We start from the raw sequence: 15,965 nt of genomic DNA, 5'->3' as shown, positions 1-15,965 counted from the left end.
GAAAGAAAGCAGATGTTATTGATTGTAGATTTTGTTGTAAAGGGTTTGGAGCAGTTTTTTTAAATGAGTGAATGATTGTTGCGTTGCAGATGTCAGTAGGGAGAGAGTTCCAGAGGGTGGGGGCGGCCACACTGAAGGCTCTCCCCCCAAAAGTCTGCAGGCGGGAGTGGGGAACGGTCAGCAGGCCCGTGTCTGAGGACTGCAGATTCTGAGGGGTGGAGGAGGTCACAAAGGTACGGCGGGGCCCGGGCATGGAGGGATTTGTAGGTGAGGAGGAGGATTTTATAGGAGATGTGGGACCTGACTGGCAGCCAGTGAAGGTAGATGAGGGTGTTACCAGGGCTTGGTGCGGGTCAGAAACCTGGCTGCACAGTTCTGCACATACTGGAGCCTGTCCAGGGTTTTGCTGGGCATCCCGGACAGGACTCCATTGCAGACGGGAGGTTATGAAGGCATGTATGAGGCTCATCCACGCAGTCAGGGAGTGATGATCGGAGTCTGGAAATGTTTCTGAGGTGGTAGAATGTGGCTGTTATGACTGAGTTGATGTGTGACTGGAATGCAGTGTTAATTTGGTTAACGAAAATGCACTTTTTTAACAACCTTTTTTTCCATCGTTGATGATAAAAAGTCTGACGAAACGTGTGTTTTGTTTTCGTTAACAAGACGAGACGGGACTAAAATGTGCTCACAGCGTTTTACACGTCATATGACGCTTCTTCCGCACAAAGGGAGCGATCCCCGGCTTGTCTGCTTCAGTCAGATTGCTTAAATGAGAAGCGACGATGAATATATAAAATGTTTTGACGGTAAAAACCAACACCGCTGCTGCAAATAAGGCAAGAGAGGAATGTGCAGTGTGTGCAATCACCAAAATTTCAGTTGATGCTCTTGAGTGCCTCCCACTGGCAATAATCAGTAATTATGAGAGCATTCTGCTTAAATAATTGATGGTTCTTAGCCAATTTAAGCAGACGTCCACAGCTGGATCCCTTTGTCATGGTTCTGACGCTTGATTTTCCTCACTTTCCTTTTCAGACTGTTTGCCTTCATCTGAGCGTCGAACTTGTTTCTTGTTCTTTGGATTTTCACTTATTTTTGAAGTTGTATCTGTAGTCATCGATCTTTTCTTTATTTGTTCAGCCATAGTAGATTACTGTTTCCTCGCAATGCTTAGCTCCGCCTACCCTCTCTGGCAGACCAACCACTGCTGAGAGATGAAAAAACGCGTCACTAACTGGGCGCTGCTTGTGATTTTTTCTGCAAATGTCGCCACAGACACCCAGTCCATAAAAATACTATATACTGCAAATGCAAAGGCTTTCACCACAGCTTTATTTGCATCAGCTGACTAAGACCAGATCATCATGAACTCTTAAATATTGAAAGACTGTAATAAGCGTATCACTGCTAGACGTCATTGCTGTATACTTTGGCTGCTAAAAGATATTTTAAGGACAATACACTCGCTAAAATTGAACTGAACTTCAGAACATTTGTCAGCTGCGCTTGCTGACTCATGCAGGCTTTGTTGGGCAGGAGCACTTAGCAACAAAACTTCTACAAAGATCACCAGAGTTTGTGCAGCCGCATAATAGATGGTTAGATGTTTCCTATAATTCAAAGTGCACTATGTTTGAAATCTCACCTGTTTCCCTTCCATTGTTTGTCCTTCCATTTCACTGATGAGCTTGTATACTGTTTTATCTACCAAAAGCTGAGTGACCATGAGACGGGCAGGTGGTGAAGTCATCTCTCAAGGATCTGTCAGTTTCTCTTATTTTCGTGCAAAGAAATTCTTACAGTTCTCGAGTTGATGTCTTTTTGCCTATTATGTGCTGGATCTCAGGGGAGCCGTTGCTGTAGAAATACTGCTGTAATATGTGTGATAATGGCTGTCACTTCTTCAGCCTTATTCTCTTCTCCCACCTCTTCTCTCTCTCACACGTCTCTGCTGCTTTGCCCTTTGTTCCAGCAATCATTTGGCTCTTTATAGTCAAATGCAAGCATGGTTTTAGAGGAGGCTCTCAGTTTTACAGAATGCAGCTGCAGTACACATGGCGGTTCTTAAACACACTGTCAACCAAAAACAGCTCTACTTATGTAATTAAACCCCAGTCATCTCAGAGGCTTTATTTAATCACTTCATTATTCTTTATGGCTGCTGTTTTCCTCTCTCTCTCTCTCTTTCTGTTTCTTTCTCTTCCTGTCTCTCATCCTCACATAAAGGAAAAGATGTGCAGCAGAAGAACCATGTTTGAAAAAAAAAAAAATAGCAACTTGAAAACTGGGTACCAGATTGAGATCATTGCCTCCATTTGAGAAAATCTTTTGGCAACCCAATCAGTGTAGATTGTAAATGTAGTCAACGCATGCAGTGAGTTCCTAGCTGTGTGCTAAACCGACCGGGAAAGATGCATTCTCCTGCTGGCAGAGCCGTTCCTGCAGTGCATACAAGTACAAGCATGCATTGCCCACGATGAGATGCAGCCGCGCACAGCTGCAGTCCGTTGGCCCGATACTCTTGCTCCGGTAAATATAGCTGATCAGTTTGCAACATGAGCTGAAGCGGAGGTTAGAAATCTAATCTTAAATAGTCTGTGGTTCTTCCAGGCCACAAACACGTCAAATGACAGCACTCGTGGTGAGTAGAACAACAGTTTTGCAGCTGTGCCAACCACAGCTACAGGCTTTTTTTACATGACTGAACCTCAATTGGATAGCCAGAGTAACCAGTGAAGTTTCCCCCTAAATTAGTGGATTTACATGCTAATTACTATTCCTGCTTCAATCCTATTTAGGAAAGCATGATTATAATGAACATGAGAAAAATGGTTATTTATATCCAACATAATTATTAGTGGTGCAACGTATCATAGTCGCTCCGTGATCCGTTCTTATCAACCCTCAGGGTTACTCGCCATGCGATCCACAATTGATGCAACATTTAAAGCCATGGTCTGGCTTTAATACAATGCCATTAAGTCCCTTTGCAGAGCTGCAGTGAGACAGAGACAGGAGATTGCTGTGTTTTAACCTAAAGTGCAATGATGAAAGGTGTGGACATTTCTCTATGTGGCTGCTGCAACAACCAGAAAACATTGGAATAGCAGCTGCTACAACACTTTTGTGGAGTTAGTTTTAGGTTGGATATTCTACAGCCACTCACGCCTGTCTGTCAAATATCCAACCTAAAACTGGCTTCGCTGAGATGCTAAACACAGCTTGAGAGCAGTGTGTAAGTGGTGTGGATCTCTGCAGCAGTGATCTGACTGCTTGTAAGTGCAAAGCTAGCAATGTGATATATTAAAGTAAATTAACGATGTGATACGTTGAGATAAATCAAGAATGACTGTGCAGTAAAATGCACAGTGAAAGTCATGACTAGCTGAGGTGTGGAGAAGTTCTAATAAATATATATATATACATATACATATTTTTCCGATCCAAAATGATCTGTGACTCAAATTAGTGAAACGATCCGCACCGTGAGTTTTGAGATCCGCTGCAGTCCTAATACTTATGACGTTATCCAGACCTCTGATCATCTCACTGCAGCTGTCTCCTGATTTTGTGTCAGCTACTACACTCTGTAGCAAATATGACACCTGGATGAGGTGTTTACATGCCACAGTACTCTGGTCTCTTTCTGAGCTAGTGACAGATTGTTTACATGTACATCACATAACTGTGACACTTTAAAAACCTGATAATAACCAGGATACTAGTGCACAAGTAAACACACTCAGTGATGCACTCAATTTCACCTCGCAAACGCAAAAAAACACGGAGACACTCACAAGCATGCATATTTATACTATAAACAAACACATCCAATTTTGAAACATGCTGACACAAACTTGCATTTATGCATTTTTATGTGGTTTATATGTAAAACTAATGAAGCCCAAAACACTCTTCCAGCTTGGTAAACTTCCATGGAGAGGACACGTCCGTGTAGTTATCAATACAAACGTCCTTCACTGTTCTTGCTCCAAACTAATGTAATTGATATGACACCCTCCTGAATGTTCTCCACACAACCTCCATGCAAAAACAATTAATGGGCTGCCTCTACAGCGCAGAGTTAGCTAATTAGCCCTAGAAGACTAAACGCGAGGCTCTCGCTGAGGCCTGTGGTTGAGAAAACAACACTACACAGGCCTCTACCACTAAAGTTCTTCGGAGTTCGCTGAGCCAACAAGCTTCTTGTTTTTCTCATGAATAAGAGATTAAATGGCTTTTATGAATTCAGGGGTAAATGAGCGCGCACACAGTGAGCATGGTGTAGCTGGCAGTTTCAGGGCACCTTTGAGCTGCTTTTTCACCGATCAGCAAGCTGAGGGCCAAACTTTGGATACAAACTTCTTAATGCACGTTCTGATACCTAAAGACTTGAGACCTTGGGACATCATGTATCAGGTATATGAATGCACTCCTATTCATTGGTTGGTATTATTAAGCTATGGAGGCTTTGTATACATGTTGACACCTATGGAGCATGCTGAATCATTTCCATGTAGGTTTTAAAGAGTGCATCTGACCCCAGTGTGTCAGTCATTAACAACTGTCACATTAAAATAGTAAAGGTGCTAACACACCAGGGATCCCTTACAGACTATACAAAGATGATCAACAATAATTAGAGCCAAGGCGACTGTCTATTCATGCCAGGGACAAGTACTAAATGACCTTCTACACAGGTGGTAAAAGCAAGGACAGGACATTGTAACTTCAGACTACAGCTATTGTAAATCTTCTATGAACTCTATTCATAATGTTTCTGACGTTAAAGACCAAACGTTAGGTTACATACTCTTTCACTCCTGCTGTAGAGTATACTACACTACTCTTACATTTGCCTCAAGTTTCATTAGCGTAACACCCTCTAATAAAAAACCTACAGACCAGAGAATAACATGACGTATGAACTATAAAAGTCTATTCAATTACATATTTTTTGTGTACAGATGGTCAAGAGTTTGGCTAATTTTTATGGTTTTCCGTTAACAGGCTTTGTCTCTAACGCCTGGAAAAGGACTCAAAGACAACTATTTATTTAGTATTCATACGGATTATTGTTTGGAAAATGTGTATTATGTTATGTTATTATACTATTGTGAATTTGGCTCATGTGAATTTATGGTGTCTTGTCTTGTGAGGTCATATGAGTGTGGAATAGTTGTATGCCGCATTTCATTTCCTGTTTTATTTTGAAACTCACCCTTGTCTCTTGCTGTGTTCGAAATGCCATGCTATACTAGCAGTACGTACTGATTTGGCCAAAATGTAGTATGCGGTATGCAAACAAAAGCAAAATGCAAAAATGCCCGGATGTCTTACTGATTCGGAAAAAATCTCCCGTATGCATCGGACCAGTCTACCTCTTCTACTGTATCCCACAATGCAAAGCACTGGAAGGTCACAGCGGCAGTTGAAATGACGAACAGCAGCAGCATTCCGGCAGAAGGGGGCGCTATAGCTAAAGAAGCGGAGGTTATTGTTTACTTCCGCCTGGCGTAGCATACTGCAAAATAAATTTGAAAAGCTCCTCCATACTACATACTACCGCCGAACACAGTATGCAGTATATGGCATGTAGTGTATAGTATGTAGTATATAGTATGACATTTCGAACACAGCCTCTGTCTTTCAGATCCCTGCTCCCTGTGGGCCTTTCTCAAACCAGACCCTCCCCACGCACACGCCGTCACTGAGTGGACTCTGTTTGACGTCACACTCACAGCTGAATGGAGCACCCTTTGTTTAGGTGAAGGGATTAAATACAGCGCTGAGCTTTGAGAGGAACTCCCCTCACTCCGGCAGAGACAGGAAATGTGTGTAACCATGGTTTCACGTCACACAAATAACAAAAGCTACGTAAATACCTGTTACTGAAATGCTTTTTACAACCATCTCTGTAAATATAAACACTTCAAACATTTTACTTGTATCATTTCTAAACAAGAAAACATGTATTCAATCTTGAATAAAATGTTAACTTTAAGACGTTAACATTTGTGTATTATATATTTATTAATTAATATATTTTATATTTACTATACATTATAAGCAGTTCTCGTTTGTACGGGTAATAACACGGAACTTTACTTTACGTCTCTCATCTCATGACGAACATGCACCTGGTCAGCAAGTCAGCATCGGTGCAGACTCGCTGGTGGATGATTTTAACAACTCACTCCCACTCCACACTCAGAGGTGTTGGACAGCTGACCCTCCACACGAGTGCGCAAAGGGAGTGGAAGTGTGTAGGGAGTGGTTTGAGAAAGTTCCTTGTCGTCTCATTCCAGCATTCAAGGTATAATATTTAACTTATGGAAACTCTTCTTTGCATCATTTTGAAAAGTGAGCACAGTCAGCAGCAGATGAGTGGTGAGCGTTATTAGAATCAGGATGTAGCACTTACATATTGAGAGGTTGCCAGGCTGGCCACTGTGCTTTCATTTTGATGACCGTCAGGACGTCATCGCCCTGCAGAAGAGAGAGAGACACAAAGACACAAAAAAGTCAATCTCAGTTCCTGTAATAACCAACGGTCTGGAACCACACGGGTCAAGAGCAGATAATTAAAAAGAATCAGTGGAAGAATTTCCATCTGATTTCACACTTTAATCTGCACGACCATTATGGTCATCGGATAAAGGCAGCATGTGTAGTCAAAAGAGACAAAACCTTCAGATAGATGACAAAAGCCCCGACAAATACAGCTACAGAACAAAGATCAATTCAAATCTGAGGGGATAAAAATGAAGGTTACATGGAAACAGAAGGTTACAGAGAACCTGAAACTAAATGTTCTCAACTGAAGATGAGAGCCTGCAACAAAAACAGTGTCTGAATGGTGTCACTCATGCAGAGGAAAACTGAGACCAGTTTGGAATAAAATATTCAGAGCAAGATTAATGTTTTACCCCAGACACGAGAGACACTGAAAAACTTCAAAGTGAATCAGATTGATGCAGAAAGAATCACTGCCAATAAGCGCCACTTTTTTAAAGGTAAATATTAAAATACAACTGATGATGTCTTAAAAGCAATTGGTGGTGGTTGTCACAGCCTTCATACAAAAGGTCACCTGTCGTCATTGCAGAATTTGATGGATTTAAAACACCTTGCGGTACAACCCAAAACAGTTCTTCTGGGGTTTCTCAGGTGGTGAGACAACTGCAAAATAGTATAATTATTAAATATTGATTAGCTTTCTTTCCTTTTTAATCCACAATGTAAAAATGGTTAAAAAAAAAAAAAAACTCCCAATATCCAAACCTGAACCAAATGTAAAATGTAAAAATACATGTTATGACCCTTCCTGGCAGCTACAAACTGTCATGTATTACCTTTATTTTGTCATTTATATCAGTTTAAAGTTTTCATTTCCTGTTTTATTTTGCCACTCAGCCTTCCTTTTTGCTTTACTTCCTGCCTTTGTTTGTTTTCTTGCTTATTTGATGTTTTCCTGCACTGATTGTTTTCACCTGTGCTTTAATTGGTCTCACCTGTGCCTGATTACCCTCCTCAGTGTATTGAGGCTGCCTTCCAGACAGCTGGGAAGAGACTTAGACTTCAGAGCGTTCACAACGCCGAACAGAAATAAAACATGGCCGATTGTGACAAAGATTATTTATAGTAATCAGCTACCTTATCACATTAAGATTTACGTGCAGCACATGTGTAACTATATGATAAAAGTAGTTAATAGACAAATATGTACGTTGCTTTTCAGTTGATAGTTTACCACCATTTATGATGTTTCTCTCCACGGGTGCGGCCATTGTTGCGTGGCGTCAGAAATCTGATTCTCGTGAAGTTGGGGTAGATGAATCTGCTCCGCGTTCACAAGTAGGAACTCCGACAAAAAAAAGAATTTTTTCTAGTCGGAGGTCGGAAAAACTAGACTTCCGAGTTGTCTGGAACACAGCATGAGTCCTCCCCTGTTCGCTTTTGTCAGTTTACCATTGCTCTTTGTGTGGATGTTTCCTGTGGCTGTGCCAGTGTTTAACTGCATTTTCTGCACCTTGTACGTTTTCTTTTGGATATTTATTTCTCACCCTTTTCTTTTTCTATCCTTTGACTCTCAAAATCTTTGTTGTCAAAGTTGAATTTGTAATTTGGTGACACAGTTAAGGCTGGCTCACACTGAAAGATTTTTCAAATCTTGACAGATGTTGAAAATGTGAGAGACCCCACACATGACGACAAATAATGATGGATTGAACAGTTTAGTTCCTGTAGTGTTTGGAGAGCAATGATTATGCCAGAAAAGCACTACACACACCAACAGATTCATTCACTGACAACCAGAGTCCAACTCTCACAACTGGAAATCTCATCAATTTCTTGCAGTCAAACGACACTTTAGAGTAAACCAACATGGTGAACGACGGGCAGGAAGAATTGTTGATGATAGATTTTGGACTTTTTACTGAAAATTCAGCAAGAAAAAAAGAACAAACTATGGATGAAGGGTGGAGACGGCGTGAACATGGGCTGTACATGTTACTCTATGCTCCCCTTGTGCTTTTGTCACCATGGCTACGGTTGTTGTGCTTCCTTCTTCAGTCAGCTTGCTTCCCAAATGGCTATCGTTTGACAAGCCACAGAGCGCGTGATCGGCCGCCGTCAGGGTTCCCCCCACACAACAGGATATCGGATCGCTTTGATATCGGAGTGGCCACGATTCTTCCGAGCTGATCGGGGGAAGTAAAATCTTAAAATCCCTCACACCACAGGAACGCCTGGAGAGATAATCTTTTTTGCTTACTTTTGTCGGAAGGGAGGAATAAGGCCCAAAATCGGCTTAATCATGTTGCAGTGTGTACCCCGCCTTAATGGATGAGGAATACCAACTAATTATCGGAAGAGAAAGAAGCAAACTGAACAGCATGTGACCCCAGGAAACTGGCCTCTCCAATCAAGCTGAACCTTTCCAATTACATGTTGGTCATTAGACATACTGTTTTTGTTTATAAAATTCATTCATTCGAGTCTGCAACTGGGTCCTCTCCCATTATGTTTCAACCTGACAACAAACAATTAAATATGGATAATGCCTTTTAATTGGCTGAGTATAAAGTTCTTGGGTGGTCTGAAAATAATTTGTGTTACAGTCCCCAAACTGGCAGCAGCCCAATCTCTTCTCTCTCTGTGTTATTGAATTTCATTGCAGCAAATCTGACAGGCTGATAATAAGCACAGCAGACTAATCCTGTTTTACATTCAAGGATGGAGCTGATGGGCCGTGCCTGTGCTAAGGATACAGATATTATATACTCCGACTTTTCTGCATGTCTCCTCAACTGACTCGCTTTTGCATTCTTCGGAAAGCTTAGTGCTTTTGAGTAAACATTTCACTCAGTATTACATCAGATTAAGTTAGGAGCCCGCAAACTTCACATGAAGAGCAGTTGACAAGTGTGAAAATGAAAAAAAGGCATGGTGAGACTTTTGGTTTAGTTTTTCAGGTGAAGATACACAAGTTGATTTTAGTTTGGATTATAAGAGCTGCAGTTGTAGAGTTACTGTGGCGTAATATGCAAAGTAAAAGCCTGCTTATTTTATTTTAAGTGTGATTGGACAGAGGTTTTCACCGTCCAATATCCCAGGCTGGAGGTGGAGAGAAAGGAGCGTGGAAACACGTGCGTGATGAGGAGTAGAGTTGGCAAATATTGCTGTGAGACCTTTAGAGAAACAGATATTTCACATCCAGCAGCATCCAAGACGGTGACAAGGATCACTGGCGAGAGAGCCAAAAAAGACCTTCGCCCACAATTCAGTCTTTTGGCAGCCATTTGCAGAACAAATTGAACTGTCAAGACGCGACTCATAACTGCTGAAAAGGACACATTTCATGTTCTGCACCTGCAACCCCAGAGACAACATAACTAGGTTTGTCAGCCTCCCTCTCTTTCAACTATCTCTCTCTCCTTTGTGTCACTACATCCCAAAATAACTGTAGTTTTATGCACATATACAACCGGCTTCAATAGCCTTCTAGCAGTTTCTGCTTTGAAGGTGATCTGTCTCCTCCCCCATGAAGTTATTACAAGATATTAAAGCAGCAACCAGCTCTGTAACCCTCTGATAAGATTATTTGTTTGTTCTTCCGAGAGAACAGCCTGGACTCTTCTGCTTCCCATGTGAGGGCGTCACTTGTAAAACGGATGAGAGGAGCGGATATGATTGGAAGTTACTGATGACAGTTATCAGCAGGCACACTGTGTTCCTCCGGTCATGGAAATACCACAAGAACCCTGCAAAATGTTGCCCAAAACCTAGCCAGTAGTACATATTCAAATATGAAAATTAATTGCCAATGTTGGATATGTAATTTCTATTAAAGCGTCATGTTTGAGGCTATTATGGTCATTAGCTAAATCACTGTCTCAAATGAGCTCTCAAACACACATTAAGACCTTCCCAATCTAGAAACACATTAGCTATCATCTGAGAGACACAGCCTCTGGGGACAACGGTGAACATGTCTGGTTTAGCCAGCGATTAGCGACTTTCAGTCAAGAGTTACTTTTCCCCATGTTACATTGTGTTCAGATCAAGAGTGAAGCGAATTTCGCCTCTCTAGATATGTCAGCAAAATGAACGGCATCATTTCTTGGTTCATTAAATCCCCTCGTGGAGCGCCTGTTCATCTGTTTCTGGTGAGTTTCAGTGTCACTGTAAATAGTAAATTACACAGAGGCTGCACTCTGGCTAACCCCTGCGGTATAAACCTGAAATTTACCGAAATCTGGAGCATTCGAGGAAGTCGGGAAATCTAAACGCTGAACAGCTTTTGTGACACAGCATCAAGCGAATTTGTCTCAAGATGTAATTTTTGATTGGATCGTTAGCTGAACTTGCAACAGAATGTTTATAGAGATTAATAAGAAGCTAAATCATCATCAGATGACCACTGATGTGAACTGGGATGTCATTACGGCGCATTACATTCTGCCTGCTTCTGCTCTCCACACGGACTGTTTTTCTTGCATACGCCGCAGCCTGCTGATACGTGATTGGTCAAGACTACATGGACTACAAGTGAACTACAAATGAAAACTTCACCCACACAAGGATGCTGCTGCACCCTTTGCTCACTAAATGAAATCACCAACGGACCGGTCATCTTTTTCCAGCATCTGAGCTCTTTTTACCAGGACTCGAGGTTTAGTTCAGATTCTCAGCCCGGGCGTCTCCACGAGTAAACAGTTAAGCAGCAAAAGGTTTAAGACGGCCACCATGGATGAAGAAAACCAGCTGATTATCAGCCCTGTAAGCAGGCAAAGTGAGCAGCTTTTGAGGCCAGGATAGTGGACACGCCACCAAGTTCAACATTTCCAATTACATGATAGTCATTAAACTTTAAATTTCTCTCCCTGCTCTTCATTTAAACTAATATTAATATAATTCTTTGTTTCTGTGTGAGTCATAAACAGATGAATCACTGAGCTTCATTTCCCCAACACATGTAGAAAACAGCGTACAGAGAGTCTCAGTTGTCTCTCGCTCCCTCAGCATTAATTGAGTCCTCAGTCTAACGCTGAAAGTCTCTGAAGGATCAATATAGAGAATGTGATCCAATATTTTTCATCATTACTTACTAATTACCAGAAACCCATCACTTAGTACCTCCCTGGACATTTTGATGGAATGGATCAGTTTTCTAATTAATTGCTGGCTTGTCAGTGAGGTGTCCACGAGCTACTCTGTAGCCAGAGGCCCATCTGCCCCTCGGTGCAGAACCATGAATGTTTTACTTCCTGGTGATGGACACTTTTGGGTGATAATGAACGTGCGTCATCAGAAATGCCATTTTAATTACATACTAGATTGTACGAGTTTGGAATGTAGAGCTCGTATTTGTATCTGTGTTTCTGTAGCCGGGCGCTCCAAGTTTCCATCTCAGTCACTGGACAAATCATGCAAATCAAGAGCATTACACAAGCTAATAACCTCCTTCATCACTCGGAGCACAGGTTGCAAGCTTCAGCTGTAATATTAATCTACCAGGACCCTCTCACCCTAATGGACTGTTTTTGACACTGATATGAATTACTCTCCAAGCTGCACAGGTCCTCCATCTTTCTTTTTCCCAGCAGAAAACATCTGATGTTTACTGTGATTTCCTCCATTTCTTACAGCTTCCACATTTACAACAACAAATAAATTGAAACAGCTTTCTGAGATTAATTTAGCATTCCTGTTTAACATAAACAGCATGAACTATATGTATTCTCACTCATTTATTTACTCTTACTTACATAATTCCTGTAAAGGTTCAATCCTGCGACCTGTCTTGAAGCCTCGCATTAAAGTATGGCCCAATCCCAATCTGCACACTCACAGACTCTGCTTGTTCATGGTAAGTGTGTGCGTGCTTAGTGCTGCCCCACTGTCAGATCACCGAGTGCGTGAGGGCTCTGATGCAGGATTTTCAACGCCAAATTGCGTCTGCAGATATGCGGACTCACCAGTTCGCATATCTGCAGACTTTCCTTTGGTGGTTACCCAGAGTTCATAGCCAACTTGGGGCGGCTGTGGCTCAGTGGGAGAGTCGGTCGTCTTTCAATCGGAAGGTTGGTGGTTTGATCCCCCAGCTCCCTCAGTCTACATGTTGACTTGTCCTTGGGTAAGACACTGAACCCCTTAATTGTCCCACCCCCACTTAGTGTAAACAAATGTTCAAGGCTATTAACAATAATTGATAGTTTGTTAAAATTAATTAAATTTAAAACGCTGTAATATAAGACACACAATTACATGCTGGAGGCTTTTTTTCTAATTATTTAATGGCGCATCTTGTTTCCAGGCAACGTGTGATGTCATGCTAGTTTGACCCTTTCCTGATTTTAATGCAATTCTCAAACCCTCACACAATTACACAATGCCTGACATCATTAAAGTCCATGTGGGTTCAGTGCTTCGGCTTTAGGGTGGAGATTAGGCCTCTGTTGACAATTCACCAGATTGCCATGACATTGGTGAGGACACTCATGGTCCGCAGTCGATCATTTACACATGACTCTGCTGCCCCCAGACCTCTTTGTACAGCTTAGAGTTAGGATGAGGTCGGTTCTATGAGTGGTTATGTAGACTTCAATAGCTTGTAAAGTATTTATTTTAAATGTCATATTTTCAGAATAAAGGAACAGCCTTGATTAAGCTGCCAACTATGCTATTAAATCTTACTGACGCTATAAACATCTGCAGGAACCATAAAAATCCTCAAATAAAAGGTTTACAAATTACCCACAACAGTACATTTTGTGTGTACAATAATAATAATGTGAACACAAGAGTAAACACATGCAAGGTCACAGGTTGTTGTACACAGGCACAACTACAAAAGAGCATTAAGTAATAGCACTCAGGCGTGTCTTGGGCCAAGTGGGTGTGAAGCAGCACCCTCCCTGCCTCTCTCTTCTCTCTGTAATAAAGGGAGCTGATTTTCACAGATCCTTTCAGGATGACAGTGAAGACAACAAAAAGAAGAATTTATTCATCATGTATCGTGCCTGGCTTTAATGGAATGTAAGCATAGACTGTATATAGAAAATCTCTGCTATTGTGAATCACCACCACCGTGAGAAGTCTTTGATCACACTTCACTAAATGTGTAAAATGTGTAAAAAACATTACGCTATAGGGTCTAGTAATTACAGGAGATTTGCAGTGGACATACATATGCATGCCTGTATGCCAGTACAAGACTTGGAGGGGTAATAATTAAACACAGTTTTGTTCCAGAGCTGATGATTGAAGAAGCGAACAAGTGAGCCATCTGGCTTCCTCCCCATCTCTGTCGCGAGTTAGACATGCCCGGTACAGATTGGATAGGATGTATCTGGCTGTGTTGATTAGCTGTCAATGACAGCATAAAGCAGAGAAGTCAATAAAACAGGTATCTGATGTGTGAATCACAGCAACCATGATGTGCACAAACAGCCCAGTAAACAGATACAAACACACAAACATGCACACATTCACACACTCACGCACATGATCCAACACGTGATCCTCTTTTGTCCAAGAACTGATTTCCACTCATTAAAGGTGCTATATGTAACTTTCAAAAAATCCTCTTCCTAGCGACACGGTCGGCTGTTGAGGGAACTGCAGTCAACCTGCTTGTACACACTTGCGCAGACACTTACACGCATGAACGAGCGTCCAGGGTTTATGCCAAAGACACAAAACTGAGCACGCTCAGTCTCGGAACTCACCGACTCTGTTTACTTTTCACTGACGAGTCGTGTTCATTGACCGGTATCATGTTAACCGGCATCATGTTGTCCAAAATCAACACTGTTTGTCATAATACCTCAGTTAATATCATGTTAGCTGGCAAAGTTATTTGTCAAGCTAGACAACTGACACACTCGGATAGTATTTTGGTAGTCATAACATAACTACACTGCATGGATCTGGCATTGTGCTTCATAACCAAACGGCAAATGACTCAATTACCAGCCAGATCAGCCCCAGGCGTCTGCGTGAGTTGGCTGATGTTATCTACTCGATGGTGTTTTGCTATGCTGCCTAACTGGCAAATCGTCCGTGATAGCAGACAAGTGTTTCCTTATTTGCTAACTGTAGCTTGTTGCCAGCCTACAGCTAGCTGGCTAACCTTAGCCTAGGCAGCGATAATTGGCTAATAGAAAACAATTGGTACACATTTGCTTTGTTCTGCTACATAATTAACTGTTGGCCAAAATCAACACCGTTTGTCATGTTAGCTGGCGTAGTTATTTGTCAAGCCAGAAATACACTCTCAGACAGTATTTTGGTTGTCATAACGTTAGCGAGCATGCTAAGGTTAGCCAACTAGCTCTAATAAAATACACTGCATGACTCGAGCGTTGTGCCTCGTAACCAAACGGCAAATTACGCCGGCAAACCAGCGAATCACTACAAGCATTAGCTAACATTAGCCAGGCAGGGCAGGGCGGCTGGAGAGAGCTGGGATGAAGCACTTGTCCTGTACCGTCATTTCTGCACAAACTTTTGCCTATGTTTGTATCTGTTTGAGATATTTAATGTGTATCTCCAATGTATGCATTTGCAAAGGTTTTGTCTTTTGAGAGTGACAGCAGCAAACTTTGCCGTGTCCACATTAGAGATAAATATTAAAGATTGCTGCCATTAACTCACTTTTCCCACTTCATACAACGTTGCTGTGAGGTTTAATGACTGGTAGCTCAGAGATTTATTGGCTTAATGACAAAACATGCTACAGATCATTACCTTAGCTCAGAATCCCAAGACTCTGAATGTATTTCTCAATTAACAAGTAGAACTACGTCTGCACCGGTTCATTCAGTTCAATCATCAGTATGCCAGACTGACATGTCAGCTTAGGTCGACTCACTTCACCAACAGCAGAAGCAAAAGGAGAAGAAACTTCAGGTCTGCAAGTGACAAAAAATGACTTTTAGATTTACTTATGCTATGGTCTGGGTGAATTCTCAATTCTGATTGGCTAATTTGGCTAATAGCTAAGCCGAAGCACTTGAGCTGCACTGTGGACTAGAAATACCTCCTGTTGCTAAGTCGTAGCTAAGATCTGATCTGTTAACTGGGGTAGCAAACATTGGTTCCATTACATTAGAACTTTATGCGATGGGCATCATTTTTTTAGGTATTAGTCAGATCCTCAAGCTTGTTAAGAACTTTACATTCTGATTGTGAAATGCATAAAAAACTTAATGGTTTTATGTTTTTTTCTTTGGCAGGTGACGATGGTATAAGCGGGATCATATCAGAGACCCTAAGAACCTGTTACTGGACACATCGTCTGGTATTAGCCCTTACATGCACAACAGACACGTTAGAGAAAATTGTCGGGTTTGCAAAATTCAATGTGTTTTATTTTCTCTTGATTTCACAACCACAAATTTGATGTGTGGTAGATTATTCCTTAAATGTCACTGGGTTACAGATTACAATAA

The 15,965-nt window shown here is 41.6% G+C and overlaps 1 protein-coding gene across 1 annotated transcript in view; it reads right to left on the bottom strand.

The window, feature by feature from the left end:
• spon1a (spondin 1a) overlaps positions 1 to 15,965 on the bottom strand; it is a 91,969-nt gene that overhangs the window by 21,993 nt on the left and 54,011 nt on the right. The window contains exon 7 of the mRNA XM_069657984.1: positions 6,428 to 6,492. Coding sequence (XP_069514085.1) covers positions 6,428 to 6,492 — 65 coding nt within the window. The remainder of the gene's footprint in view (positions 1 to 6,427; positions 6,493 to 15,965) is intronic.

This window comes from Semicossyphus pulcher, unplaced genomic scaffold (genome assembly GCF_022749685.1).
Source record: "Semicossyphus pulcher isolate SPU_LCO1_2020_fin unplaced genomic scaffold, fSemPul1.0.p SCAF_1, whole genome shotgun sequence".
Classification (NCBI taxonomy): domain Eukaryota; kingdom Metazoa; phylum Chordata; class Actinopteri; order Labriformes; family Labridae; genus Semicossyphus; species Semicossyphus pulcher.
This window is presented reverse-complemented; position numbering and strand designations above follow the sequence as displayed.